At 46.5% G+C, this 27,710-nt stretch overlaps 1 protein-coding gene across 5 annotated transcripts in view; it reads left to right on the top strand.

Moving 5' to 3' along the window:
• Positions 1-27,710, top strand: part of TSHZ2 (teashirt zinc finger homeobox 2) — a 233,353-nt gene that overhangs the window by 196,955 nt on the left and 8,688 nt on the right. Inside the window, exon 3 of one of the 5 annotated variants that reach the window (XM_053958275.1) lies at positions 19,157-19,206. The exons of 1 other annotated variant lie outside the window; for it this stretch is intronic. Coding sequence is in view for 1 of the 4 variants with exons in the window: in XM_053958279.1 (XP_053814254.1) it covers positions 18,596-18,636 (41 nt within the window). In the remaining 3 variants the exon portion in view is untranslated. Of the gene's footprint in view, positions 1-9,988; positions 10,215-18,595; positions 19,081-19,156; positions 19,207-27,710 lie in introns of those variants that run through there. 3 more of the 5 variants (XM_053958279.1, XM_053958277.1, XM_053958273.1) reach the window with 3 other exon arrangements.

The following is a 27,710-nucleotide window of genomic DNA, read 5'->3' as shown; positions in this document are numbered from 1 at the left end:
GATTGTAGGGCAAATGTGCTGATTTTTAATACCATTTCCATGGGGAAATATTAGGAATGCTGACAAAGGCAGTTCCACTTATAAAAACTACAGGAAGCTTATGGGGCAAAAATTCCAGTTTAGTGTAAGCCAAAATAAATGGAGAATATTCCCATTCATTGCACCACTTCAAGTGAGTGCAGATTCAGGGCCTGGCTCAGATATATTAGAAAAAACATGGTTTTTCCTTGGTCAAGAGATGAGGGGTTTAATTCTTGTCTCTAATCATCTCTTGGTAGTAGGTGAAAAGTAAGATATAATAAATACATCCAGTGCTGTGCTTTACCAGAAGGAAATTTTTTTTCTTCTAAAAATTTGATACCAGGGGGATTTCACATTTTTGTGCATAACACGTTTCTTGTAGAGGGTTTGGGGTTTTCTGAGCACAAGGCAAAGCCTTACAGGCACTTCCTGGGGCCACGAACACAAGGAGGAAAGCTGAGTTTCGGAGAGCAGGCTGGGGATCAGGGACAGAGGCCGGAGCAGCCACAAATATTGGAATTTGTGAGGAAGAGCTGGCTCAGACAGCTGAATTTACAATCCCTGGGTCATGTGCCATTTTACTCAGGTTGTCCCACAAACCAAGGGGATTATTTGCTTCAATGAAAGCAATCAGATCCCTTGTTTTTATAACTACTAAATTAATCCTGCAAAGAGTTAACTCCATATGGACTTCCATTGCCATCTTGTCTCCCAAGGTTGCTTATTCTAAACTGCATATATTTTATAAATATTAGATAGAAATATATATAAAACCAGAAAAAAAATATATGCAAGAATTTGCCTAAAATAATCATTTGGCTTTTTTTTTTTTTTTTTTTTTTGAGCCAGCTCTTTACACAAATAGAGGGTGTGAAAGCTTCTGTTCATGGGAATATTTCTAGGAACAATTTCTGAAAGTATTAATTTGCGCCTGTCTGGCAACTATCTTGAAAGCTGTTTGTAGTTTTGGAAATTATTCAGCCAGGGAGCAGTAGAAATGACACATTATATCGTTGATTAATGTAGTAAAAAGCAAATTACTGAAGGGGGAATAATCAAAGCCATAGTTGCAGCAAATAGTTCCCTTATCTGATTTCTCTCAGGTTAGCCCAAAGTTTTAGGTACTTCCCACAATCAGACCCAAAAGATAAAGAAAGAAATTAAAGGAGAGCTATTTGTAAAACAAGGGAAGAAATAGAGTGGGGTTTTTTTTTTTCTTCTTTTTGTGAAAAATTTCTGCATATTTGTTATAGTTCTTTAAGTAAGCTCCCATTTTTTTGGTTTTTAGGTCTTTTTGTACAAAACTCCCTGTTCCCCTAAAGCACTACTGACACCATCTGTAAACCCATCAGCTTTTCAACCCTCTCCCTAAACTGCTGAGGAAAAAGTTGTGACTACAGCAAAAATTCCATCCAGTGAAGGTCAGAGAAGGCAGAGAACTGCCTGGATACAGAGCTGAATTCATGGAATCCTGGAATCATTTCGGTTGGAAAAGCCCCCTCAGAGCTTGGAGTCCAACCATTCCCTGTCACTGCCAAGGCCACCGTGTCCCCAAGTGCCACAAGCCCGTGGCCGTTAAATCCCTGCAGGGATGGGGATTGCAGCCCTGCCAGAGCTGAGCAACCCTTTGGGGAAGAAATCTTTCCTAATATCCAACCTAAACCTCCCCTGGCGCAGCTTGAGGCCGTTCCCCCTTTCTCCTCCCCCAGTTCCTGGCCCATCCAAGCTCAGGATTTGCCATCCCTGAGCTCACTGAGGGGACAGGGGCTGGAGGAAGGTTGTCCCAGCTCGCAGATATCCCTTTTTTTGAAGTGAATCCCTGTTTCCCACAGATGTGATGGACCCTTGGCTGCAGGGAACATCCCAGTCTCATCCCATTAGAGCCACTCAGCCTCTCAGGTCACCAGGTTTCCACTCCCACTGGTCCAAGGTGGGCCAGCAGGACCAGGATCAGCCTCTCTTTTCCCTGTGGAAGCCATCCTAAGGGCAAACAGGCTCTGGATGTGTTTGCTAGAACCTTCTTCTCCAGAAAATGAATGTATTGGCATTTAGGGCTTTTTTATAGACACACACTCACGTATATATATTTAAAACCCCAGCTTTACAAACTTATGTTGGCGCAGCAGCCCATGACACTGAATACAAGCTGCTGTGCAAAGCAATTGCCAAATGTTTACATAAACACATAAATAAGACAAATAAATTCATTTTCATTACTCATATTTTCTGCTCTTTCTTCTCCTTTTTATTTATGCCTTAGACAATGGCTCCTGTAAATATTCTGATTAAAAAAACACCTGCAGTGGACAGAAAGATGATCAAAAAGCCCTGATAGAGAGCAATTCATGTTTCTTCTTTACAATCACTAACGAATCTTAACTTGAACCATGTTATGTTCCCAAGTGAGTGATAAGCAATGATTTATTATGAAGTGTCAGGAAATCAGAATGCCATACAGTGAGACATGAGCTAGTGGAAAATGTGTTCCCTGTTTCCCAGCCTCATTACTCAAAGATGCAGTGTCCCTTTCTCCGAGTCTAATTTACCTGGCTTTCCAAGGCACTCTGAGAGCAAAGGAAACGGCTCCGGGAGGGAAATACCTGATCCAGGCTGTGCCTCCACCTCCCAGCACCGCCAAACGCCGCCGAGTGACCCGGGAAAAGGGCCTGGAAATGCAGAGCTCTCGCTGCATCAAACCCTTCCAGCCCTAATGATGCTCCCCCCAAAAGCAATCGCTCAGGATTACAGCATCCTTTGCCTCATCAGTGCTGTCAGCGCCCGAAGAGGAAATAAAACAGGCGGCGCTGAGGAGACAAACGGATAAGTTTTCTTTATGTGTTAGAGTTCCTTCTACTCTCTAATGATTCCCTTCTCCCCACGACCCTAATTCAAGTAACTGGCATGTGATATATTTTGTAGACAAATCAGCAGCAGAAGAGCATGTGCAGCTCTGGCACCACCGAGCCCGTGATTTACTCGTGGCTCGCGCCCGTTCGCGTTTTAAGGTGGGAATTTGTGTTTTAGGAGCTTCCTCACAAAGAAAGGAGAAAGCAGCAGATCCCACACTGATTCACAGGAGCAGCCTCCACTCCGACCCACTAAAGCTCTCTGCAAAAAGGAACCCAAACAGGCAGAGTCTTAAAAATTGGACATTTTTCTGGATGCTTCTTTAAAGGCCCCAGTCCTGGAAGCATTTGGGCTCAGTCAGATGTGGATGGAGGAAGGTGCATTTATGTCCCCAGGGAAAAGCAGGGGTGAGTGTGGTTCTGTTCTGCAGCAGCAGGCGTGGAAGTGGGAGCCTTCCCAAGGAGGTTTGGCTTGGATGGTCTGGGCACAGCACAGAGCCATCAGAGGCACTGACACCTGAAATGATGAGCAATATTTTGTTGGAAAGGCAAAGCCTTTATTTAAACAATATTTTAAAATAATATTTTAATAATATTTCTTAAATATTTAAAATATTTTAAAAATAATCTTACTATCCAAAAGCACAGATTTAATCACAGCAGATTGGTCAAAAAGCTACCAATGGTATCATTTTCTATTTCAAAACATGATCCCCTTCTACTGTGATAAAATGGGAGAGAAGACCAACAAGTTAAACTGAACAGGATAAACTTAAGAACAAGGAATTTATGTCCTGCAAATTCTTTCACATGAAAAAAAAGAATCTCGTATCTAGGCATGTTACAACTAGTTCAGTCTGTCTTAAGGCAATGGTAGCTGTTGTTTTTCCTTGCAGAAAACGTGGAAATCATCAGAAAAAATTAACCAGAATTCATCCTTGTCTGAAAGGCTGAGAGACTCACGAATTTCAAAAATCTCTTTTTTTTTTTTTTCCCCTCTATAGAAATGCTTTATAGAGAATCTTTGTGAAGTACAAACCAGAGAGTGGTTGTCTCCCAGCACTGACAATGTCTGCTGTTCCAGACGAGACGGTGTGTGATGTACCATCCTGAAATATTGTCAGCAAGCCTGCAAATATGAAGGCATTTTCATAGCAAGGCAGGGATGAAAGGGAAGAGCTTTGGGTTTGCTTTTTTGCTTTGCTTTGTTTCTTAGTCCTAATAAAATCTACCAGTGTGCTCTTAACTTCTCCCCTCCCGTTTTGTTCCGAGGAGAAAGGGAACATCATTCTCCTGTGAAAGTGTTCTGGAGAGAGGGAGGAGGTAAAAAATTCCCTGCTGGAGGGGTTTGCTGTAGCCAGGACGAGGTTTGTGTGATATTTAAGTAACTCAGAGTGCAGAGACAAATCAGCATCTCCCCACTGTCAAGTGGCCTTTGCTGCCTCACAGTGAATTCAGATATTTCAGTGTCATAGCTCAGAGGCGGGGTTGAGGAAAAACCCACCCACAGCAGCCTCTGGTTTGGTGATTTAGAAATTCTCTTCGGGCTTTAAAAAATGTGGGGTTTAATCTCAGGAGGAATTACGCTCCAATGAAAGCAGGGAGGCAATTGTGGACTATGCAACAGTTGAGTGAACTCTTGCAGATAATTCAGCCTTTTTAAGCACCCAAATGAATTGAGGGATGTACCTTTGAGAGACCCACGAGTTCCCCCTGACCTCCATCCCTGTGCACCTGGGTCTGGAACACACAGCCCTTGTCCAGATGGTTGGTCCATAAGTCTTATGTGCTGTAAATTCACGTTTTGCAAGGTGTGTTCCAAAAGCTGTTTCTCGGCTGGGATCCTTACAGGTGGCACTTTAAAATGTAGCGAGCACCCAATCCTACAGAACCTGCTTGTCACAGAAAATGGCACAGTTTGCATGTGACCTGTAATGACAGTTGCTAGTTGAAAAGAAACCAGAAATTCAGCTTTATCTTCCACACTTTGGTTGCAGCTGCCATCAACTAAATCTCTCTCCAAGGGCAGATGGTGCCCTGTACAATGAACAATTTAATCTTTAGGAAACTTTGCCAAAAAATCCACTTTTTTTTTCCCCCCTCCAAGAATAGGCTGTCAATAACATGTGCTCCCAAATACATTGTGATTTGATGGCTATACTTTATTTATAGGAAGAAATAGAAGTTAAATGTTCCCTGTGTTGTTTTTTTTTTTTTCCCTCTTTCCAAGTCTGTGATTCTCCCAGACACCCCTGTACTGGGGTGCAGGAGCAAGTGGGGGGACCAGTGAATGTCACCCCTTTGTGCTCTGTGCCACTGTGTCACCTCGAGGCTCATACTGGGCTCAGGGGTGAAATCCTGGCCTCTGTCTATCCAAGTGGCACAAATCCTGCTGTTTCCAGCAGCCCAGGATTCCTTTGGGTCTCTCTGGAGCCACGGGGAGCTGCGGCCCCAGTTTTGTGTCTGACTCTCCGCAGCTTCTCTGGGCCACCTGTGGCAGCACCTCCCCACCCTCCCAGGGAAGAACATTTTCCCAATGTCCAATCTCAACCTCCTCTCTGTCAGCTGGAAGCCATTCCCCCTTGTCCTGTCATCCAGGCCTTTGGAAATTGTCTCTCCCCATCTTTCTGTTTGCCTCCCTTCAGGACTGAGCTCCTTGTCCCTCCTGCACCGTTGCTGCCTCAGCTCCCTGCAAAGCTCCAAGCAATGGGGGAAAGAGCATCACCCCAGGCAAGGTCTCTAAACTCTTCCAGCTGGTGGTACAGCAGTTAACTCTGTGTTCAGGCAGACACAGCTTGAGTTAGAGCCCACATTTCCTTCCTCTTGCCCCACACTCTCACAAGCTCAGATCAGAAATGTTTTCCACGCTTCCCTCTCCGTGTGGCTGAGGGTGAGTATACAAAGACTGGTGGCTTCTGCAGGGACATGAGTGGCTCAGGGACCTGCTGGTGACATTGGTGGGCTGTGGGACCCTTCAGTGTGCAGCACATGAGGGATTGTCCCTGCTGGCATCACATGGAGCCTCTGCCTGCCTTTGGGTGGGTGCTGCACCCCCAGCAAGGTGAGAACTGAAAAATTTGGTTTTCTTGAGGGTTATTCCTACCTCTCCCAAAATGTTTTCCCATCCTATTAGAGTGTGTTTGCTGAAGCAAATATGTTCTGTTTATTTATTTAATGTGCTGTTAAATGACCTTCTGGAAAGCTATTCCTGCCACGAGGCTTTAAAATGGATGGGCAGGCAGAACTCCAGGGAGCATGCTCCTCCCAATCAGGATGAATCATTCCAGTAGTTACTGTTTAGATTGATATAATTTCAGTTATAATTATGGGTAACGAGAAGGCGTTTAGAGCCTGTAACATTGTAATTCATGGTGAGAGGAGTCCTAAATGAAATAAAATATATCCAGATTTGCTGTTTCCCCCTTTCTAGGTACTGTGCATGTGGCATGGTTCTTTAAGGAACAGATTTTGTGCTGCTGCAAAAATCTAGCAAAAGTAGGTCAGAAATGACATCTAGAGATAACATGTTTGGTAACCACAAAGGGCCTGTCTGTGTCTTTCTATGTGGCCTTTAAAGAGTCCTGCAATGTATTGTGATAGGTACAGCTGCAGCCTGGAAAAGTTTTGATCCATAGGCTCCCATGGACTGTGGTGGGTGGATCACAGAGGAATATTGTCATTTTTGTTATCCCATTGAGTAAATAGGAGCTGGTAAACTGATATTAGCAAAGATATGGAAATACAGGAGAAGACGTTATAAATGCATGAAGCTGCTGTCATCTGCCTGGCTCTGGAGTTTCATCCCACCTCAGCCTGGGCCACTGAAGAGGTGGCAGAACCCAAAAATCAAATGGTGACAGCAATCCCCAAGAAAAGGACTTCAGGTTCTGGAAGGACCTCACAGCACCTTCCAGGAGCTGAGGGGGCCTACGGGGAGGCTGGAAGGGCTCTTCAGCAGGAACTGGAGTGACAGGACTAGAGAGAATGGCTTCAAACTGAAAGGGGGGACATTTGGGTGAGATGTCAGGAAGAAATCCCCCCCTTTGAGGGTGGCCAGGCCCTGGCACAGGTGCTCAGAGCAGCTGTGGCTGCTCCTGGATCCCTGGCAGTGCCCAAGGCCAGGCTGGATGGGGTTTGGAGCACGCTGAGTCTGTGGAAGGGTGGAACAAGGGGAGATTTAAGGTCCCTCCAACCCAAACCACTCTGGGACTCCATGACTTGAGAGCCACCCCACGGTGGGCACCCCGCAGGAGGCCGTGCCACTCCGTCGGTGTGGCCTTTGGGGAAAAGGGGACACTGGAGAGAGCAGAGGAGCACTGGGGTGTGGGAGGCGAGCCGGGCGCTGCTGCGTGAGCCCAGCTCAGCTGAGCCCAGCTCTGGCAGCTCCAGGAGCCCAGCCCAGCCCGCAGTGCCGCTGTCACCGCCGGGGCCTGGCGTGCCACGAGCTGCTGACACACGCTTGACAGTTGTCTGGGGCTGCAGACGTGTTTGAGAGCTCCCGTTTCAGAGGTTTCACAGCTGTGTTTTTCTGGCAGTGCTGGGATGAGGAGAGGGAAGCTGTGCCATGGACAAGGAGAGGGAAGGAGGCTGTTAGGAGGAATGCTGAGGCCTGACACGTCCGCGTTAAAATAGATACGGCTTTTTACATCTGCTGATGGCTCGATAATTAGTGTTAAATAAAAGCAAAGCTTCAGTATCTGCAACTGATATTTCACATATGCTGTACAAGACACCAGGATAATGAACACCCTCAGCCACGTTTTCAGAACATGATTTAAATGATGAAGTTTTCTTTATGGCACAGGGTGAGCTACATTTCAGCAAATGCCCAGGAAGCACCAGCCTCTGCCCGTCACGTGCTGGTGGAATGTGCAGGCTGCTCTGCCCTGACTGCAGGTGACAAGCTCTCCACAAACTCCCTGAATCTCTTACAGACTTGATAATGAAATACACGAACTATGACCCTTATTGATCAGGGCTTACACTAATTAATTTCCCAAAGTCTTGTCCCAGCCTGCAGTGGTATCAATAAAAAAAAAAAAAAACTCAACAAAACCCACAAGGATGGAGACTTCAGTTGGCCAAAGGACCTTCGGGGTGAAGTACTTATCCCATGGAAATCAATGCCAAGTCCCAATTGATTTGACTTGTGCACAGATGTTACCATTAGTCAAGTACGTGGACGCTGAGCCTCAAAAGTTTATTTGTTGCCAGAAGAGTTTCTCGTGGACCTTCCCTCTGACCAATGTGCCTCTGAAGGGTCTGCCCAGGCCTACCAGTGTCCTCAGTGTTGTTCTGTGACAGGGAAGTGACCAGGGAGATTGCTATGCTGATTCAAAAGTCTCAGGGCCTTCCTCACAATGGCACAAAAAGAAAAGGAGGCGGGAGTTTGGCTTTTCATTTTTCCAATCCAAGCTTTTATAAATATTTCCCACTGGCAGGGAACCAGTGCTCTGCAGTAACTCCAAGATTCCTTCCCAGATTTAGCACTTTCAGTGACACTAATTTGGATTAATTATCCTAATGATATTCTGCAGGCAGGGTTGACCTAGTGAAGAGTCACCACTCCTGCTCTCAGCTGGGTCAGCACTGTCCCTCACCACAGCCATGGTGCCTGTGTCCCACCTCAGTGAGGGAGGCTGCAGGGCCTGGTATGATCCAAGGCAGGACTCAGCTGGGATGTCACAGGGACTTTTCCATCCTGGAAACCTCTTGGAAGGGTAAAGCCCAGTGCCTCTTCCAAGCCCAGTCTCCCTTGGATCATTTGCAGAGGTGATCCCACAGTGAGAATTTGGCTGCAGCGTTTGCTGTGTGTCAGCTCCAGGCCCTACAATAGCAATGCTTCTGGATTTCTTTAAGAATTGAGCAGGGTATAAACTGGCACAGCTCTGCCCTTTTGCAGTGAAAAATAATAGCTTTGCAAAGTGAGAATTGCTCTGGAGCGTTACCTCTGAAATCTAAAGGCAACATCTTAAAGTGTCAACATGGATTGCTTTTAATATCTTTTAAGTGGGAATAATGATCCAAGGTATTCACCACAATTTCAAACTGACTTCCATGCATCCTCAGTTGCCAAAAGTCTCTACATTCAGCTGCCAAAACCTCCTGTTCCCTTCCAACAGTTTCCCCACAGCAGGTCTGGTTTGCCAATGCAAAACTCAGCATCACTGTGAAAACTGAAAAGGTGAAGATATTGTAAACCAAACCAAATTATGAACTAACTAGCATGAAGTCAATGGACTTTTTTGTTTTCATATGGAATTTTTTGAAAAGCTGAGTTTATTTTACTTTAAATAAAGCTGCTACTGAATTTCCAGTTGATTTAGCCAGAACACAGAGAACACACTGCAGGATTTGAGTTGTGTTTGCTGAAATATCCATGGCCTTGAACAGATAATATATTTTTCAGTAACATATTTCTCTGCCCACTGCAGCTCTTTTTTTTCCTCTGTGCTCTCTCCAGATTGACTTTCACTCTACTTATTGCCTGCCTCATTTCTCACCCTATTTTTCCAGTTGTTTTTTTTCCTACTGCTTTCCTCAGTATCTTTCTCCCAGGTTATAAGCAAAGCAGAACCCAACTTTGGGCTGAACTTTTAAACCCACATCTTGAAATTAAATAAAAACAAGCCCCTTCTGTCTCTGTGTAGCAGTAGCTTCACAACTTGAGTCACTTAGCACTTTTAGCAGCTGCAGGATGGAAAAGGTCCATTGGAAGGTGGCTTTTAATGCTGGGGAGGTGCCACAACAAGTAGGAATAACGCAGATATATGGGGTAATAGACACTGTGTGGGTTCTGAGATGTCCAGCTCTCCATGAGGATTTTAGAGCATGTTCTTGGCTGGCTGCAGGAAGGAACTCCAGGTTTAAGGAACACGGGGGAGAAGCAGAGTAAGGGGCTCAGTGACCAGGCTGGAGCTCACCCACTGATCCCTGCATGGCTGTGGAACCGGGGCTCCAGCCACACTTGTGTGTCCTGCCTTGTTGTGAGCCCGTGGGTGCACAAAATAAAGCAGAGCTCATTTGCAGGCATTTCCATGGCTGGAAGTGCCTGGTCGGTGGTGTGGCTGCGAGCAGACCGTGTAACTGTGGCTGTGTTGTTGTTGTTGTTGTGCTTGCAGGACCAATGCCTTAGTCCAGCTCTCCAGCCCCGCTCCGCGCCCGGCCCCGCTCGCCACCGCGGCCCTGACATTGAACTCGCAGCAACCCGGACCGAGGAGGCTGCCAAAAAACTCCTGCTATTCTTCTTCATCCTCACTAACAATTTGGTAATGAAGTATTGATTTCCACTCCCCTGCTTATGGACGATATTAGATTTTCATTGATAAACTGCACTGGGGCTGTCTGGTCTCCACTGTCCCTTTTTGCTGTCACTAAAACAAAGTGCCACTGAAGTAAGATAATGACTGAGAACATTGATGTACTTATTTCGTCAATTTGTAACACTTGACAGGAAAAAAAAATTCTTCATAGTTTAATGTCCAAGTGTGCTACACAAGATGCAGTCACATTGGAAGCTTTACTTTTCATGGTAATGTCCATTTCCTATTTATAACCCCTTTGGGATAGTTTGTCTAAAGGAAATGTTTCTATTCTGTGCAGCTATTACTGTTGCACCTGGGTTGCCCAATCCAGTCATTGCACTAGGGATCAATACATCACAGTAAGTACAAGAATTATTAAGTTAAAACAGATTCTGAGCCAAAAAACCTCTGAACAATGTTAATCTTCTGTGCAAGTTGTTCAAATAGTTATGCTTAACCATGTTGCTGCCAAAGATTTGTTTGAAATGGATTATTTTCAGTTTGTTTTATTCCTCAGATATATATATATATTTAAATCTCCATTGCGGTTTATGACGAGACATATGGGATGGAGGGATTTTTAAACAAAAGTACTATTGTTAGATTATTGAACATTATATAAATATAGATATATCTATATATAAATATCACTATATAAATATCTATATATAGATATAAAAGAATAAAAGTAGAATTCCTTCCTCAGTTAGGTGAGTGCAAATCTGAAACTCTGTTGTGGTCAACAGAGTGGCTTTGGATTTGTGCCACCAAAACTGGGATCAGAATCTGGTGTCCGAGCTCTGTCCGGCCCGGCCAGCACGGCCGGCCGTGCCTTCAAACCCACCCCGACCTGGGAGAAGGGGGCTACAAAAATGGCAATTGCAAATTTGTGCTTGTAACTTTTTTCATTAAAACTTGGAGGGCCCAATTTTAATTTGTGGAATATTCACGTTAATAATGAGATCTAATTAAGACATCCATTAAAAGCCCGTTAAAGTTAATTTAACGTAAAAATTCCAATAGAACTGTATTAGATTTTCTCCATTAAATTAACGTTATGGATTTTTAACGGATGTCTTAATTATACATTATTATTAACGGGAATACTGTATTACACAGATTAAAATCGGGTACCCAAGTCAACTCCCAGAACCTTCCAGGATATGCCAATGTCACGAGTCCCACTGTTCCTAGTGCACTGCTTGGAAATCCAGGCGCAGCCCCGCTTGCTCTCGCTCAGAGAAAACAACCTCCAGCAGACAAATCCATCTCTGCATTTAACGATGAACTTCCCCTAGTCTCCAAGGAAAAATAAGTCTGGATCAAGTTGTAAATCGCTATTCCGTGGCAAATGAAATATTCAAAGTATGCGAGGCACAAGTGGAGAAGAGGCTCTTTCTCAAATCAGAAAGGGCTTTGGAGTGTCTTTTCCTGTTGTTTTGTTCGTGATGTTCAAGGATATAATTGAAGTGCAGCAGTCACAAAATCAGACTAAATACGTTCCCTGCATTCCCTGTGGCCTGTGCAGAAGGGCCTGGTTTGGCACGGCTTGGGAAATTTTGACATGATCCCTAAACTCAACATGGAGGAGAAAAAAAGGCCCTTCTTATTTACCTCCTAGGGAAAGTGTTGCCCTTATGCCACATATAATCGCAAATTGCTTTTTTTATGGCATGCATAACCTAGATGGGAAAAAATATGGCGCTTGAGGGAAGGAGGGAAAAAGTAAATGAAGTTCCAGGAATGTCATTCTGAAGTAATGAGGCATGGACAGAAAATATACCCCTCACATCATCGGATTGAGATGGCAGTCGAAATAGCTTCATTGAAGTGTCAGCACTCATCCATCAATCAATCATCCACAAGGAAAAATAGCGACAGTACAACGGGGCGGCTTTTATGGGATTTACTCATGGGCATAGGGAATAGCAGCTCAAATGTAGTTCTGACATGAAAAGCAAGGTGCTGATATTATTTTTTATGATGGGAGGATCATAAAGTGAATTGAGAACAGTGAGGTCTGTCTTTGCTTAACCTATTCAACTGGAAATGAACGGAGCTCAACTGGAAACGAGCAGAGCCTTCAGATGGGTTAAGATTGAAGCCTGCACCGTGCTGAGCACTGGCCATCGACAACAAAATTCTATTAAAGCAAAATCAATGCATTAGCATTGAGCTCCTCAGAAGCTGTTAAATTGCACAGCCCAGGCCGGAGTTATGAGGCGAAGTTGCACAAGGTGGGGCCTGTGGTGCCGACCCAAAGGCCACGAGCAGCACAGAAAATCACCCGGGGGAGGAACTGCACGTGTGGCTCCTTTCCCTGAGCTTTTGGGTGCAGGGAGAAAATATTGGGCTGCATCCGACAGGTGAAGCTCCCAGCCCTGATGCTCTCATGGCTGGGAGTTTGGCTGGTTTTTAATAGGATTCTCCATGCAGGGTTTGCACCTGCGGCGAGGCCAAGCTGTAGGAATTCCCACACGGGGAGCTCCCGGGAGCCTCTTCCCACAAAAAGGAGGACTGGGGTCCGCAGCCAGCCCACAGCACCCAGAGCTGGGGCTATTTGGGGCAGCAACTGCTCAATTTTGGCAGGAAACAAGCTTTTATGGTGCCCTCAGGGTGACCATAGGGTTCACAGCCCCACCCGGCACCCCAGAGCTGCAAAAGTTTGGGGAGATTTTGGAAAGGCCAAACCCCCTGAGGGAGGTCAGGTTTTGCTCAGGAGTTTTCACTGTGTGGGAGCAGCTACTCTGTTTAAAAATCTGGCCACAAACCTTTATCACACGGTGCTAAAGCTTGATCATTTTGCCTGCATCACTGTCCTCGGGGAACGTTTTAGGTACACATTTGAATTAAGTGATTTTTGTTTTTTTTTTTTTTTTTACAATACGATATAAAAAAGGGAAAATGTACGTCTCTCCTCTCTTTTCTCTGTACGAAACTGGATGAGTTGATAGTTTTTCTGTCATATAAATCAGGTGGCACAAAAAATCATTGCATCTTTTCTCTGTCGTTGCTACTCAGTATCTATCGTTCTGACTTTTATTCTTATTGGAGATCATCAAAACATTAATTAAAAGCCTGGTGATCAAACAGCAGAATATTTATGATTCACGCCCTTGCTTATTAACAAGTGGCATATTGATACACCACATATCCAAGCTGTTTATGCTCTTGCACTGAAATAAAGCAGGAAGAATTGTTACCCTTACACACTGCTTTGAAAGATTTATTCAGAAACCAGAGCTCCCTTCCCGCCACCATCCATGTCAAAATAAGCCATATCACCTGAAAAAAAAAAAAATGTTCTATTTCAAAACAGGGAGATGTAATTAGCATCCCTTTGGGGCCTAATATGTAAGAATTTCAGTGGATCAGTCTCAGGTGTTTTTTCCAGGTTTTTGTTACTTAAGCTGAGAGGGAGAAAGACACTTAACTTTAAAAATGGCTGTCATATGTACAATAATAATTGTTGGGTTTAAAGAATATCTTTGAGAATCTGCTAACAAACCTGCCCAGTAATTACTTGTCAATGCAAGTTATTATGGGTTTTATTACCTACTTGTAAAAGTATTTACAAGACTGACCTCCGTAGCTTTTTTAGATATCAGGAAGGATATAAAAAGTCATTTTAAAAATCAATAATTATATATTAGCACAGTAGGGGGTGAAGCCTTCCAAGCCAGTTTTACAGGCTGTTGAGTCAACTCTCACACATTCAAATGGCAGGATTGTTTCCCTAATTTTTGGCTTCTTTTTCTTGCCTTAATCATGTGTTGATAAAGTGCCATATTTATTGATTTCTTCATACCCACAGTTCAGCTCCTAAACCAGAAGGGGATATTCCCACTGGGAAGCACCCGTGCAGGATTTGCATGGAAAACGAGCTGCCCCTGGTGACCAGGAAAAAGGAATATTGGGGTTTTGGGTGGGAGCTGCTGCGGGGACACTGCCTCTGTGCTGGTTCCCCACGCCTGATCCGGGCTCATCCCAGACACTCAGGGTCGTGCCGGGGGTGTCCTTTTGGGATCAAACCTGTTAAGGACACAAGGGAATGAGGAAGGCAGCCTGAGGTTTGGCAGAGATTGAAGAGGTGGCTCTGTCCCCTGTCCCCTCTCCATATTCCACCGTCGCTCCGGGGCTGGCGGAGGGGGATCTCCATCACACAGGGCTTTCGTCCTCACCAACAGATATACGATGCAATTTATATTTAAAATTCTCTCTATAAAGACAGTATTGATCACAGATTCCAGATCAATACGTTGCAATTACAGCAGGCTTTAAAGGCCATCTGTCCCCAAGCAGGAGCACCGATAGAGCCACTTCCATAGACTGTCAGCAAGCGCTACTGGTACGTGCCCATCTTCTCCCAGCACAGCCTGACGTGTCATTTCTGCTCCAAGGAAGTTGGGTTAGGAATTATGGAGCTGTAACTCCTGGATATTGACCACCCCAGAGCCCCCAGACCAGCTTCTCGTTGGGTTTCACAGCAGGGTCAGTGACACTGGGGTTTTCCTCACCTGGGTTTCCTGCTCCCCATGACAATTTGTCCCACAGGTCACAACTTTTCTTGTCCTCAGCTGGGAATGGTCAGCAAGAAGTTCCTGAATTCACTAGAGCTAAGAACATTTCCCTAATGGTGCTGAAAAGTTTCAGTTGGACATTGTGGGTGCAAACAGAGCCTTTTTTATGTCACAGAATCATTTAGGTTGGGAAAGGTCTCCAAGATCATCGAGTCCAGCCTTTGACCGTTTGGGTCAGTTTGGACCACAGCAAGTGTAATATTTTTAAACATAACAAAAGAATAAAGGGCGTGCATCTAAAGGCAGATTTCAGTGACATTTCATCAATGAGGTCTTCGTTTGTCAGCACCTGAACTCAAGATCAGCCTGTTGGTTGATGGTCCTGGGTGAGCCACTGGGTGGTTATTCCAGAAATGCTTCCTGGGTTTTCTTTTTTTCTTCATTACTTCCTGCAGTGGAAAGCACGCAGAATTTAGAATTCTTATCCTCCAGTTGTCTTCTGAAGGAAAGTGAAAGAATAAAATAACAAAAACAATGGGTTTGCAGTGCTACTGGAATCTGACTCACCTTTGCAGCCCACACGTGCTGTGCCACATCCCTGTAGCTGCCTCCCTCCCATTTCAGTCCAGTGGCTGAAAAGCAGAGGCCAGATTCTGGATGCATTTATTCCTGTGTAAACCCAGAGCTGCCCTTTCAAATCCAGCAGATTTACCCTCTGTCTGCCCAGCTCCAAACGCCATCCTCGTGGTCCCAGCCTCTGATTCTGAACATATTTAGGCATTTTTGAAAACAAGTCCAGCAGCCTTCAGTCCCAAGCTCCAGGCAAATTAAATCTCCTGCATTTGAGAAGGTTTTTAGTTATGGCAGGAGGTGACTGCAAAACTTTGATATTGATGTGACTATGCTTGTAAAATAACACCAGTTGTATCACTATAAAGCACTTTATACTGGTACAGCTCCTTTTGCTCTGCTGGACCACTTTTATACCAGTGCAAGCACTTTCATCCCAGTAACCTTCAGCCTAGTGGTGGACTTTTTGCTCTCATTCTGCCAGAAGAGATGTGAAGAGTAGATGAAGTTTCAGACGTCACTTATTTCTTGTACCAAAATGTTTGCACAGTATTTTCTTGGAGAGTAATTTTAAAAGTGAACTCGCTGTACCACTGGACTTAACTGCAGAGTAATAAACTTCCAGTTCATCATCCCTCTCAGCTCATGAAATGTCTTTAGGCCTTTGTAAAAAGCCCTGTTTGAGACAACAGATTAAACACTAATCCTGGCGGATCGCACAGCTCCACTCCAGTTCACACCATCGAGCTGAGCAAACTTTTTTTTCCCTTTCCTTTTTTGATCTAAGTAAAGGCAACAAATTCTTTCATTAGATTCCTTAGATGAGATAGCAGGGGGAAAAACGATCAGTATTTCATGAAGAAAATGAAAATAACATCTCGCAAAAGTGCAGCTCCGTTAAAGGCAGGGAACGCATTCCCCATCCCCACACGGCATCACACTTCCTCCCAGCTGCCTGAAATGTGCGAGATCTCTCTGGGCAATATTTTCCCTTAGAAGCTGGTCCAGGTAACATTTAAGAATGGCATATCTGTGCGTATCCAGGAGGATAGGCAGGTGCACGCAGACATTTCCTGCAGACAGGGGCACACAGGGGGGGTGTGTGTTTGTGCATCCCTTCAGGAGCAGGCAGCGGCTCCGCGGCTGAGGCAGCAGCTGGGCACTGCTGGCAGCAGAACCTGCAGGATGTGCAGGGCAGGATCTTGGCTCTACCCCGCAGCAGATGCTGGAATGTGCAATACAGGTTGCAAAAGCTGACAAGCTCAACAGTTCTTATTTGGCTCAGGGTACTTCTCTGTCCTACGTCTCTGGTACAATGCGCCCTTTTGTCCTGTGCTCAGGCACCTCTTCTTAATCCTTTGTTGGTCTTTTACTCAGTGTGTTTGTTTTGGGTTTTATTACCTGGAACATGTCAGCACGAACCAGGAGGGACCCGGCCCCATTTCAGTCACGGAGCACAGTTGGCCACACTGGTGAATTTGGATGGGTTTGCTCTGCCCCAGCGCTGGTGGTTCGTCTGTTTGTTGCTGGCAGCATCCTCACATGGTGTTAGGATCCTGTTTCAAAAACAATAAGGAAAATAAAGAATCAACAGCTCATTTCTCTTTAAAAAAAAAAAAAAAAAAAACAAATGTATATACTCCAAATGGCAAAAAAAGGCAAGATTAAACCCATTTTTTATATGAACAACGCAGACGGGACTGCCTCGCGGGAGGCCTCGTGGTGACTTTCCCTGGCGAATGTCTCGGTGCTCCTGCACTCATTTTGTAACCAGTGCATGCTGTATAGAACATATTGCCTGTAACTTAGAGAGGAGGGGGCCAAGCTGCTCTTCCTCGGGCACTGCAGCTTGTTTGGATGAAAAGTTGCGCCTTTGATGCATTTTTATACTGTACATATTTGTATATATTAACTATATTGCCATGTTATGAACACAGATTTTGTTATATTTGCTTGTTTCGGTTTCCTACAAAAAAAAAAAAAAAAAGGTCCATAATGGGGAATATTTTTTTTTTCCATAGACAATACGCTTGTAATTTTTGTTTGTTTGTTTTCTTGGTCATCATCTTTTAATGGCTCATGAAGGAATTAGAGAGGAGGTTTTGGAGGAACTTGGAGAAGCAAGTCTGTGTTTGCATGAGACCTGCCCAATTGCTGGCTAGAAAGGGGGGCGGGGGGAAGAGGGGAAATCTAAGTCAAGTTTTGCTTTTAAAGCATGCTTAGTCCCATGGGAAACTCATACATGTACAATTATTCTCTTTGTATTTTATCTAATAGTGCCTGAATTATTTTTTTTAATGTCTTCTTGGAGGAACAATTCATAATTGTCAAAATTTGAAACATTAGCTTAATTTTGTTTTCATGACCTCTCATTTCTTCTCCTTATTTATTTTGTTGCTGTTTATAATGGGCCCCAAGGCCATCTCTGACATTGCAGTGTTCTTCTTCCACATTAAGGATGTTTTTAAAATTACCGAGATTATTGAGCCAACAGGCTGCTTTAATCAAAACCATGTTTCACTTGGTTTGGATGATTATGAATGGTCCTTGCATGGAAAAAGCCCTTTCTGCTGGGAGGACCATACCATCTAGTGGCCCCAGAGCTTCATCACACACTGGCATCTTCCCAATATTCACTTTCTCCAAGCCTGCCTGGCAATTTGGCTCCCAATTATTTGCTTATTATAACTAACTTCAACTAAACAAATTGATAATGTTAATGGCTTCCCCCCCCCACACACCCCTCCCTTCGGTTGATTGCTAAATAAATTCGTATAATTTATACCAGAGGAGATTATTGCTTTTATTGTTTTGGGTTCCCCCAAACCAATTATTAACAATCAGGACTATGTATCTCATTAAATTTAAATCAGGTCAAACCTATTTATCTAAGGCCTTTTCTGATTTACAGGAAGATGACTGCATTCCAGAGCATTTAAGATGTATTTCTGTGTATGATTTTGTAGCATTGAAATCTATAAACGGTGATTTTTTTTGTTCTGTATTTTCACCACGGTAAATACATTGTATTAAAAAAAAAAAATCCCTCAACTTTCCCACCGAAAACATTACTTTTTATGCCCAGGGATTTTTTTTTTTTTTTTTTTAAATAAAATCACTGCAGTTTTAGAACTGTAATTAAAGCCCTGAATAATAGATCACACATCTTTATCTGTTGTGTTTAAAAGGGAAAAAAAAAAAAATAGCCCAAACTGTTCACATAATCCTGAATGCCTCATTTCCATAAAAAAAGGTTTCTATACATATATTATTTACATTTTTAAACATGGTAATTCTTCCCTTTGTGGCATAAAATGTCTCTTTTCCACTGCAGCTACTGGAAAGCGACTGCTCACATCTGAAATGTTATCGTAATTTGCATCAGGAAACCCAACTGCAGACATTAAGGACTTGGGTGTGTTCAATTATGATTTCGCTGGAGGCTGTCCCTCATTTTAATGCTGCACTCATTGAACTACCTTTCTGAAATCTAGCTGATACGGCTCGCCACAGACATGCTTCACAACATCATTAGCTTTGCAAATGGCTTCATTTCAGTCAATGCAGACTTCAGGTTTTTTTTTTTTTTTTTTGGCCAATTGTAAAATGGAAATTTGAAAAGGGGGAGAAAAAAAAAAAAAAAAGAAAAAAAAAAAAACAGATGCACTTAAAACATGAAAAGAATTATTTATATGATAAAAATATATTTAGATTTTCAAAGCACAAGACTGAACAGAAGTGCTCTTTTTATGCTTTCTGAAGATGTTACTGTTAAAAGTCTTTCTACATCAGGCTTAATAAATCTGTAATGACATTTGATGGATTGATTTTTGTGTGGGTTTTTCTTTTCTTTCGTTCTTTTTTTTTTTTTTTTTTTTTTTGCCTTTCTCTGCAGAGAAAGAAAAAGACTGACCTGGAGAGACTGTGGGAGTGAAAAAACCACAGGAATGTGCCTGTTTCAGTAAAACTCACGCAGGATTTCTACAAGCTCTTTTCCCTTTAGTAATAATAATTTAAAGTAAGGAAAAGGGGGCGGGGGGGGGGAAGCAACACCACCACCCTGAGTTGGTTTCTCCCAATCTTTCCCTCTCCCTTCTCAGGTTGTGGGGTTATTTATGGGGTGGGGGGACACACCCATCCCATCCCCGTGCTGAACACACCCCACGGTGCCCCGATCCTGCAACACCGACCTCTTCTCTTTTTTTTTTTTTTAAGTGATTTAAAAAAAAAAAAAAAAAGGAATATTCTTGAAATGCACACATTTCAAGAAACCCCTCTAGGGTAAAATAAAAAATATATATAGATGGCTAAAATAACAAATGAATCATAAAACTTCGAGATGGAAAAGGACTATTAGATCATCCAATTTATCTTGCTGTCTGCCAATACAGGTTTGCTCCGTTCCCCTGGGCCTTGTCTCGCCTCTCTGGCTCAACTCCAGCTCTGGGCCCTCTGCCCCTTCCCTGGAAGGGCCCTGGAAGGGCTCGGGAATGTTTGAGAGGGACGGGGCCAAATCCTGCCCCGAGGGAGGCTCACCTGCAGCTCCGACCCCAAAGATTTCGGTGCCCCACAAAGCCGGAATTTGCTGGGGCTGTGGGGCTGGGATTGGGATCCACAGGGATCCACTGGGATCCACAGGGGTCTGCAGAGATCCACAGGGATCCACAGGGATCAACAGAGATCCACAGGGATCCATTGAGATACACAGGGATCCCGAGATCCACTTGGATCCACAGGGATGCACTGAGATCCACAGGTGTCTGCAGGGATCCACAGGGATCAACAGAGGTCCACAGGGATCCAGTGAGATCCACGTGGATCCACAGGGATCAGCAGAGATCCACGGGGATCCATTGAAGTCCACTGGGATCAGCAGAGATCCACAGGGATCAGCAGATATCCACAGGGATCCACCGAGATCCACATGGATCCACAGGGATCAGCAGAGATCCACAGGGATCAATTGAAATCCACTGGGATCAGCAGAGATCCACAGGGATCAGCAGAGGTCCACAGGGATCAGCAGAGATCCACGTGGATCCACAGGGATCAGCAGAGATCCACGGGGATCCATTGAAATCCACGGGGATCTACTGAGATCCACAGGGATCCCCAGATATCCCCAGAAATCTCCGGAGATCCCCGGGGATCAGCAGGAACCCCCAGGGATCCCCAGGGATCCACGTCCCCCCTGTGCCAGAGCCCTGCTGCCCCCAGCCCAGCATTCCCAAATCCTGGAGAGCCCAAAGCAGCTGGAGGCAGCTCCCAGCAGCCCGAAGAGGCGGCTCTGATTTATTCCAAGGGTTTGAACTCGCTCGTCTCGCTTTTTTTTTGTTGTTGTTGTTTTAATTATTGGTGATTCACTCCAGCAGAAGAACAAACAAACAAACAAACAAATAAAAGCAACCCTTCAGCTTCTCAGATGGATGTTTTGGCTACAGGGCAGCTTTGAAAGCTGGTTCAGTTGTTTTTTGCTTTCATTTTTTTTTTTTTTTCGCTGCTCCTCAAAACTGTCTTGATTTAATAAAAGTTAAATGTTTTCATAAGAAAATCAGGCTGGGTGGTTTGTGATTCTTTTATGTACAACACGAATATTGCATTATTCAACAATTGAGGAATAAATTTAATTCCGCCTACCTTTGCTGAGTGTTTTACAATTGAAATGGTCTGGCAGAGGGGCCGGGCGCTGAGGAGGGACCCTCTGGCTGCAGGAGGGCACCGGGGTCAGGGCACGAGGGCTCGGGGGGACAGCACGGGAACGGGGCTGGCAGAGGGCAGAGCCTGGCACCAGCGTGGGGACGGGAGGTGACACCTTCCTGAGACCAGGAACAGGAGGGACACACAACAGAGAGGGCACCCCGTGCGCCCCATGGACATTTCTCCAAGCAGTGCCAGGAGGGGGTGCCAGGCTCTTCCCAGTGGTGCCCAGGCACACCTGGGCATGAGGAACAGGGCTGGGGGGATGAGGGGTGGAACGGAGTGGGATGAGGAACAAGGAACACAAACGGAACCAAGCAGGTTCCGCCTCAACATCAGGACAAACTCTCCGTGGAGGGGGGCAGAGCTCGGGAACAGCTCCAGGGAGGGCGTGGATCTCCCCCTGTGGAGACACCCCAAACCCACGTGGATGAGTTCCTGTGTCACCTGCTCCCATCCCGATCCCATCCCGATCCCATCCCGTGGCTGTGTGACCCACGGTTTGCTCGGCAGTCTCCAAGCACGGAAGGGCCCCTGGCACTGGTGGCCCTGCACACCCAGCCCCTGTCCCTGTCCCCTCTGCGGGTGGGGCTGTCCCTGGCCCAGGACATCTCCAGGTGGGGCTGGCTGAGCTTTCCTGGGAGCTGCAGCCCCGCACTCCTGAGCCGGGCTGGGACACCACGCCCAGCACAGGGGCTCTGTCACTCGGGGAGGTCCTTTGGAAGATTTCTGCCTGGGAAGAGGAATGTTGAGAGGAACAAACCCCTCGGCATCTGTTCCCAGCTCACAGGGACTGCTCAGCCCCACTCAGGGGCAGCTCTGGAGCAAACCAAGCTGTTCCCTGGGTCCAGACCTCAGGCTGCCCTCAGGGAAAGGGCAGTGACAAACATCACAAAAAAACAATCCAAAATTCAGCATTAATATCAGGCTGCATCCAGTTTCTCCCTAGCCCTGGGAAGATCTTTGTTCAGGGAAGGAGTCGAGCCCTGAGGATGATGGTGATGAAGGGGATTCTCCTGGGGTGCAGCACACACTGGGCTGGGACTCGTCCCCCTCCATCCACAGATCCAGGGCTCTGTCCCAGCAGGGACAAACAGCCAAACACAAACATCCCAAATTCATCTGCAGGCACACGAGGCTGAGCAGGGCCCTGTCTGCTCGTGTCCCCTGGCTCTGGTGAGCTGGCACCACCAATGAGCAGAAAAAGGGATGTGCTCCTACAGGATTCCATCCTTTTGGGGATGAAAATCTCTCGGGGTGTCCCCCCCTCCCCACAGCCCCGGTACCCTTAACCCCAGCCCTGTGCCCCTGAGCAGTTCTAACCAAGCTGTGCCTGGGGCAAACACCCTTCAAATCCTGCCTTCATTTTCTCCCAGCGCTCCAGACCACGCCAGGCTCATGGAGCAAGGTCCAGCCCTTGTAATTTTGTAGAATTTGGGGCTTTGGCAGACTCTTCTGCAGCCTGAGTGGTAACCTGGGCTAAGGCCTCTGCCTCCTCCTCTGGCTGTCCTACAAAATACCCCTGAAACCCTGAAATGTGAACTCTTGCCTGTCTGGGGGCCCTGGTGCTCTGCAGGCAGAGCAGGGTGCACCACTGGGGATGGGCATTTCAGGTGGCACTGCACCAAGGAAGCATTAAATTACATGAAAGACAGATTTCCCAGAGAAATCCACCTTAAATACATTTCTTTGTTGAGAAATGGATGCCAGCTTTACGTTAATACTCTAATTTATAATGATGCAAGTACAGCTACAGCTCCTCGGTTACCAATCATGGCCTTCCACCTAAAAGTGCTTTTTGCTGTCCAACTATCACTTATTTCTACTTTTAAAGCATTCACAACCAAATTCACTGAATGTGGCTTTCTGAGTGTGCAGGCCATTGGTGTGGGGCAGCTCAGGAGAAATTAAGGTGTCCTGAGACTGGGCTCTATAAATCCAGTGCCAAAAATCATTAACAAATCTTTACAAAAATAAAAATCCAAAACCAAATCCAAAGCATTTCGTGCACCAGTATATTCAATATTCCCCTTTAACTGACAAAAGCTGAACAGTGTCACAAGCGTTAAAGAATTTTGTTTGCTTGTTTTTCCAAGCTAATAAAACACCAATAGCTCTGGCTAAACTCATCCAGAGCATATTGAGGTTAAATTAACAAAAGGAGAAGCCCCTGAGCCCAGGCAAACAGCAATAATGCCTGGTTGGAGAAGGGGGAAATCACATTTTTATATGAAAAGTCCATCTGTAAGCAATTGTGCTAATGCTTTAAAGATGATCAGCTCAGGCTTTTGGAGTCAAACAGGAAAACAACCCAAAATCTTATCAGGAAAGAGATTTTTCAACCTGAAAACAGATTCTGTCAAAATGTCAAAGGCCCAGATTTAGGTTCTGCCAAAAGAGGCTTTAACAAGACCCACTTTGAAGAGAAATGCTGAGTTCAGTTACCTTTGAACCTCACGGAACAGCTGGAGGGAGAGCAGAAATCCAGCCCCAAACTGCAGGGGAACCTAAAGGAAACTGAAATGAAATCATGCCCAGTCTCATCCTCAGCCCCACGGAGTGAACCCAACACCAGCACGGGGCAGGTGCTCCACAAAGGGGGAAAAACCCCAAAAACTGAGCCTGGAAATGTTCCCTGGACAGTCCAGAGCCGTCAGCCGAGAGCAGGAAGCATCCCAGAGGCAGGAAATATCCTGGCCTGCTGCTGGAAAGCTGAGGGGTTTCAGGAGGTTCTGGTGGGAGTGAGCTGTAAAGGAACAGAAGGCAAAAAAATCAAGTTTGGCGAAATTGTATTTCAGCGTTAATTATCATTTCACTCAGTTCTGATCTTCTCTTTTCCCAAACTATTTATGCTCAACTTTGACATTAAAATTTCATTGGGTTTGCTCAGATCTACTTTATTTAGCAATGTTTAATTAGACTTTTGAGAGCATACATATATATATATATAAAATTCAGAACTACTCTAAACTGAAATAATATTTCATGACAAAATGTGATTTTTTTTTTCTTTGTTTTAAGGGCAAGCTCTTTCCTGATTTTCCACAATTATCAGTAAACCAAGGAGCCTGTGGTTTCCTTGGCTTGCATGGATAGCTCAGGCTCTGCCCGTTCACTCTTTCCCACTTGTCCTACTGAAGAGATGAAATCACAGCAAAGTTCTTTGTAATTATTCAACAAGACAAAAAAAAATCAGTAATTAGGTCATGACTTTCAGAGAGGATTAATGAAAACATTTTACACGAGCAAAATGAGTTTTAAATGCCAGTGTGCCCCACAATTATTTATCTGGCTGAATTTGCTCATGCAGAAGGTTCTGTCCCAGTGAAGTGCCCCACGTTACAGCCACATCCCTTCATTAATTGTTGGATCTCCAGCAAAACAAAGAATGTTTGCCAGCAGCTAAATCCTCTCGGTGGCAACACATTTCAGGAAATATCGATGGGGAGAGGAGGGAAAATCAGGGATAACCTTCCAGCCTGGACGGGTTTGCTCCTGTTCCTCTCCCTGTCCCTGGAGCTCGCGGTGATGCCGCGATTCCCGATTATTGAGCGGGTCAGCGCCTTCCTCCTGCGGGGGCTGCGCTGGGTTTATCGGCTGCTTTGATGTAATTTCGGATTAATTGGGGAATTTGCAGGGACCGGGCGCTCGGGACGCGCCGCGGCCCCGGCTCCGCTGCTTGGCCGACACCGCCACCTAACGCTGGGCACGGCGCGCCGGGAGTGCGGGAACCGGCCCCGGAGCCCTGGCATGGGAATGCTGCTCCAGAGCCCTGGCACCGGGAACGGAGTGCCCAGAGCCCTGGCATGGGAATGCTGCTCCAGAGCCCTGGCACCGGGAATAGCGCTCCAGAGCCCTGCCCTGGCACCGGGAACGGCGTCCCCGGAGCCCCGGCATGGGAATGCTGCTCCAGAGCCCTGGCACCGGGAATAGCGCTCCAGAGCCCTGCCCTGGCACCGGGAACGGTGTCCCCAGAGCCCTGGCACCGGGATTGGTGTGCCCAGAGCCCTGGCACCGGGAACGGTGTGCCCAGAGCCCCGGCATGGGAATGCTGCTCCAGAGCCCTGGCACCGGGATTGGTGCTCCCAGAGCCCCGGCATGGGAATGCTGCTCCAGAGCCCTGCCCTGGCACCGGGAACGGAGTGCCCAGAGCCCCGGCATGGGAATGCTGCTCCAGAGCCCTGGCACCAGGAACGGAGTGCCCAGAGCCCTGCCCTGGAACCGGGAATGGTGTGCCCAGAGCCCTGACACCGGGAATAGCGCTCCAGAGCCTGCCCTGGCACCGGGATTGGTGCTCCCAGAGCCCCGGCATGGGAATGCTGCTCCAGAGCCCTGGCACCGGGATTGGTGCTCCCAGAGCCCTGCCCTGGCACCGGGAACGGTGTCCCCAGAGCCCTGGCACCGGGAACGGTGTTCCCAGAGCCCTGACACCGGGAATGGAGCTCCAGAGCTCTGCACTGGCACCGGGAATGGTGTTCCCAGAGCCCTGGCACCGGGAATGGAGCTCCAGAGCTCTACGCTGGCACCGGGAATGGTGTTCCAGAGCACTGCCCACCGCATCCCCTGGTACCAGGAATGCTGTTCCTGGAGCCCTGGCACCGGGATTGGTGTCCCCAGAGCCCTGGCATGGGAATAGATCCCTGCCCTGGCACCGGGAATGCTGTCCCCAGAGCCCTGGCACCGGGAATGCTGTCCCCAGAGCCCCGGGAATGCTGTCCCCAGAGCCCTGGCACCGGGAATGCTGCTCCCGCCCCTGGAGCAGCCGGTGCCCCCCGAGCGCTGGGATTCTCTCGGGATGCGGCACACACGGAGGGCAGGGAATCTCTCCGCATCTCCCGCAGGCTCAGGGACATTGGAGAGGTGTTAAAACAACCCAGGTGAGCTCCTGGAGCCTGCAGGGTGGAATTCTGAGTGTGGGGAGAGGGATAAACATAGGGGAAGCAAAGGGGAAAACTTCTGGAGAGGGAATATTATTCCCAAAATGCAGATTTCCTGTCCTGCAGAAAGGACTGAGGGGACTGGGGCGCTTTGATTTCACACACACACAGAGGAGGATAAAAAAGCTGCTGGGGCTGCCTGGGACAGCCCAGACAGAACTGATGCCACGGTGAGGGGTGGGCTGGGAGGACACCTCACCTTCCCCCCGGATCCTTCAGGAAGGAGAGCCTGGGGCAGGAGGAGAAGCCTGAAACCAGAGCATTTTGTGTTCTGCAATGCCACGCTCACCCCAGCAGCATCCTCCATGGAATTCTGCTCCAGCTGCTCCCCCAACTCCTGATTTTGGCCGTATTTCACACACCTGACCCAAGCCTGGACTCACAACAAAGAACTCCAAACGAAATAAACTTATCACACACCTGACCCTCGTTCCAGATACCGCGTGTCAAAATGGGCATTCTTGCAATTAACACGTGATTAGTCAATCTGCATAATTACAGGTAATCATGCTGGAGCCCGTTTGGAACTGCCAGATCTCATTTTCCCCAGTAATCCCGGATCACATGAATATCTTCAGTAGGAACTACTACTTTAGATGTTATGAATTAATATTAAGATGAAATTGAATTAAATGTACTGATTTTAATGTCATGAATGCACTCATAACTATTTTTTTCCCCTGAGAACCATCTGCAATTTAGAGACATGCTAATCCTAATTAAATGCACTTTTCTCAAGTGTGTGCAAATGAACAGAGAAATCTGCTCGGGAAAGCACTTGCATATTTTCCTCTTTCACAAAGGGGGAGAAGAAACTGTTTGCTGGTTTAATATTAGCTCTTCCTCCTGAGTGAGAACAAGTTGCTTCCTTGCAATTTCAGGACACAGAGCAGCCAGAGATGGATCTAAAGGGATAATTTGCTAAAAGCAGAGGAGAAAGAGCCCTCAAACAAGTGTTGGTGACGCTGCTCTGAACATTCACACTGGAGTTCAGCTGTGCCTTCCATCGTTTTGGACAGTGCAGAACCCCAAAATTCTGCTTGGAGGCAGCACTCACGGGTACCAAGCACCCAGAAAATTCTGTCCTGGCTCTTGCCTTCAGCACCTGCTCCTCAGTCAGCACTGGAGCTGCCCCTTGGTTTGAGTTTTGGTCACGAGCAGAGCTGACACACCTCAGCCCTGGCACAACCAGGCTGATCTGAAAGCACCCCCAGGGACAGGCACGGAGCAGAGCCAGGGCTCAGGATGGCTGCAGAGCTCACACCCACCCCGGGACACCCCGCTGTCCCCCCCAGCCAGTGCCACCAGCCCCTGGGACCAACACCAGTGCACTCCACACCCCTTTGTGCCCCACAGGCAGGACTCACCATTTCATTGCCACCTCGTTTTGGCCAGCAGCTCCCACATTTGGAAGGTTTCGCCCTCCCCAGCGGCGCTGCTTTTGTGAAATCGAGAAGCTGGCCCAGAGCAGCCCAGCCTGGACATGCAGGAGGCTGTGCCCCTCGTTAGTGCCCCTCGTTAGTGCCCCCAAACGGGGCTGGTTCACTCCGGGGCTCTCGGCAGGTGAAATCCCTTTCTCCCAAGGATGAGTTGCCTTGGACCAGTCTCCCCCCAGTGCCTGCCAAGCTGGTAATTTCAGTTTTGAGATGTGGTCAGAGGTGCTGGTGAGGTCTGGCACCTCAGGAGAGTTCCAAGAACACAACAGACCTAGAAAATTTTGCAGAACATACGTGGTTTAAAAAAAAAAAACAAAAAACCTAATAATAATTTAATACCAATTATGCAGTCTCACGATAAAAAACACAATTAATGCTC

Source organism: Vidua chalybeata, chromosome 17, assembly GCF_026979565.1.
Source record: "Vidua chalybeata isolate OUT-0048 chromosome 17, bVidCha1 merged haplotype, whole genome shotgun sequence".
In the NCBI taxonomy this organism is placed as follows: Eukaryota; Metazoa; Chordata; class Aves; order Passeriformes; family Viduidae; genus Vidua; species Vidua chalybeata.
Note: the sequence above shows the minus strand (reverse complement) of the source record. Positions and strands in the feature narration are given on the sequence as shown.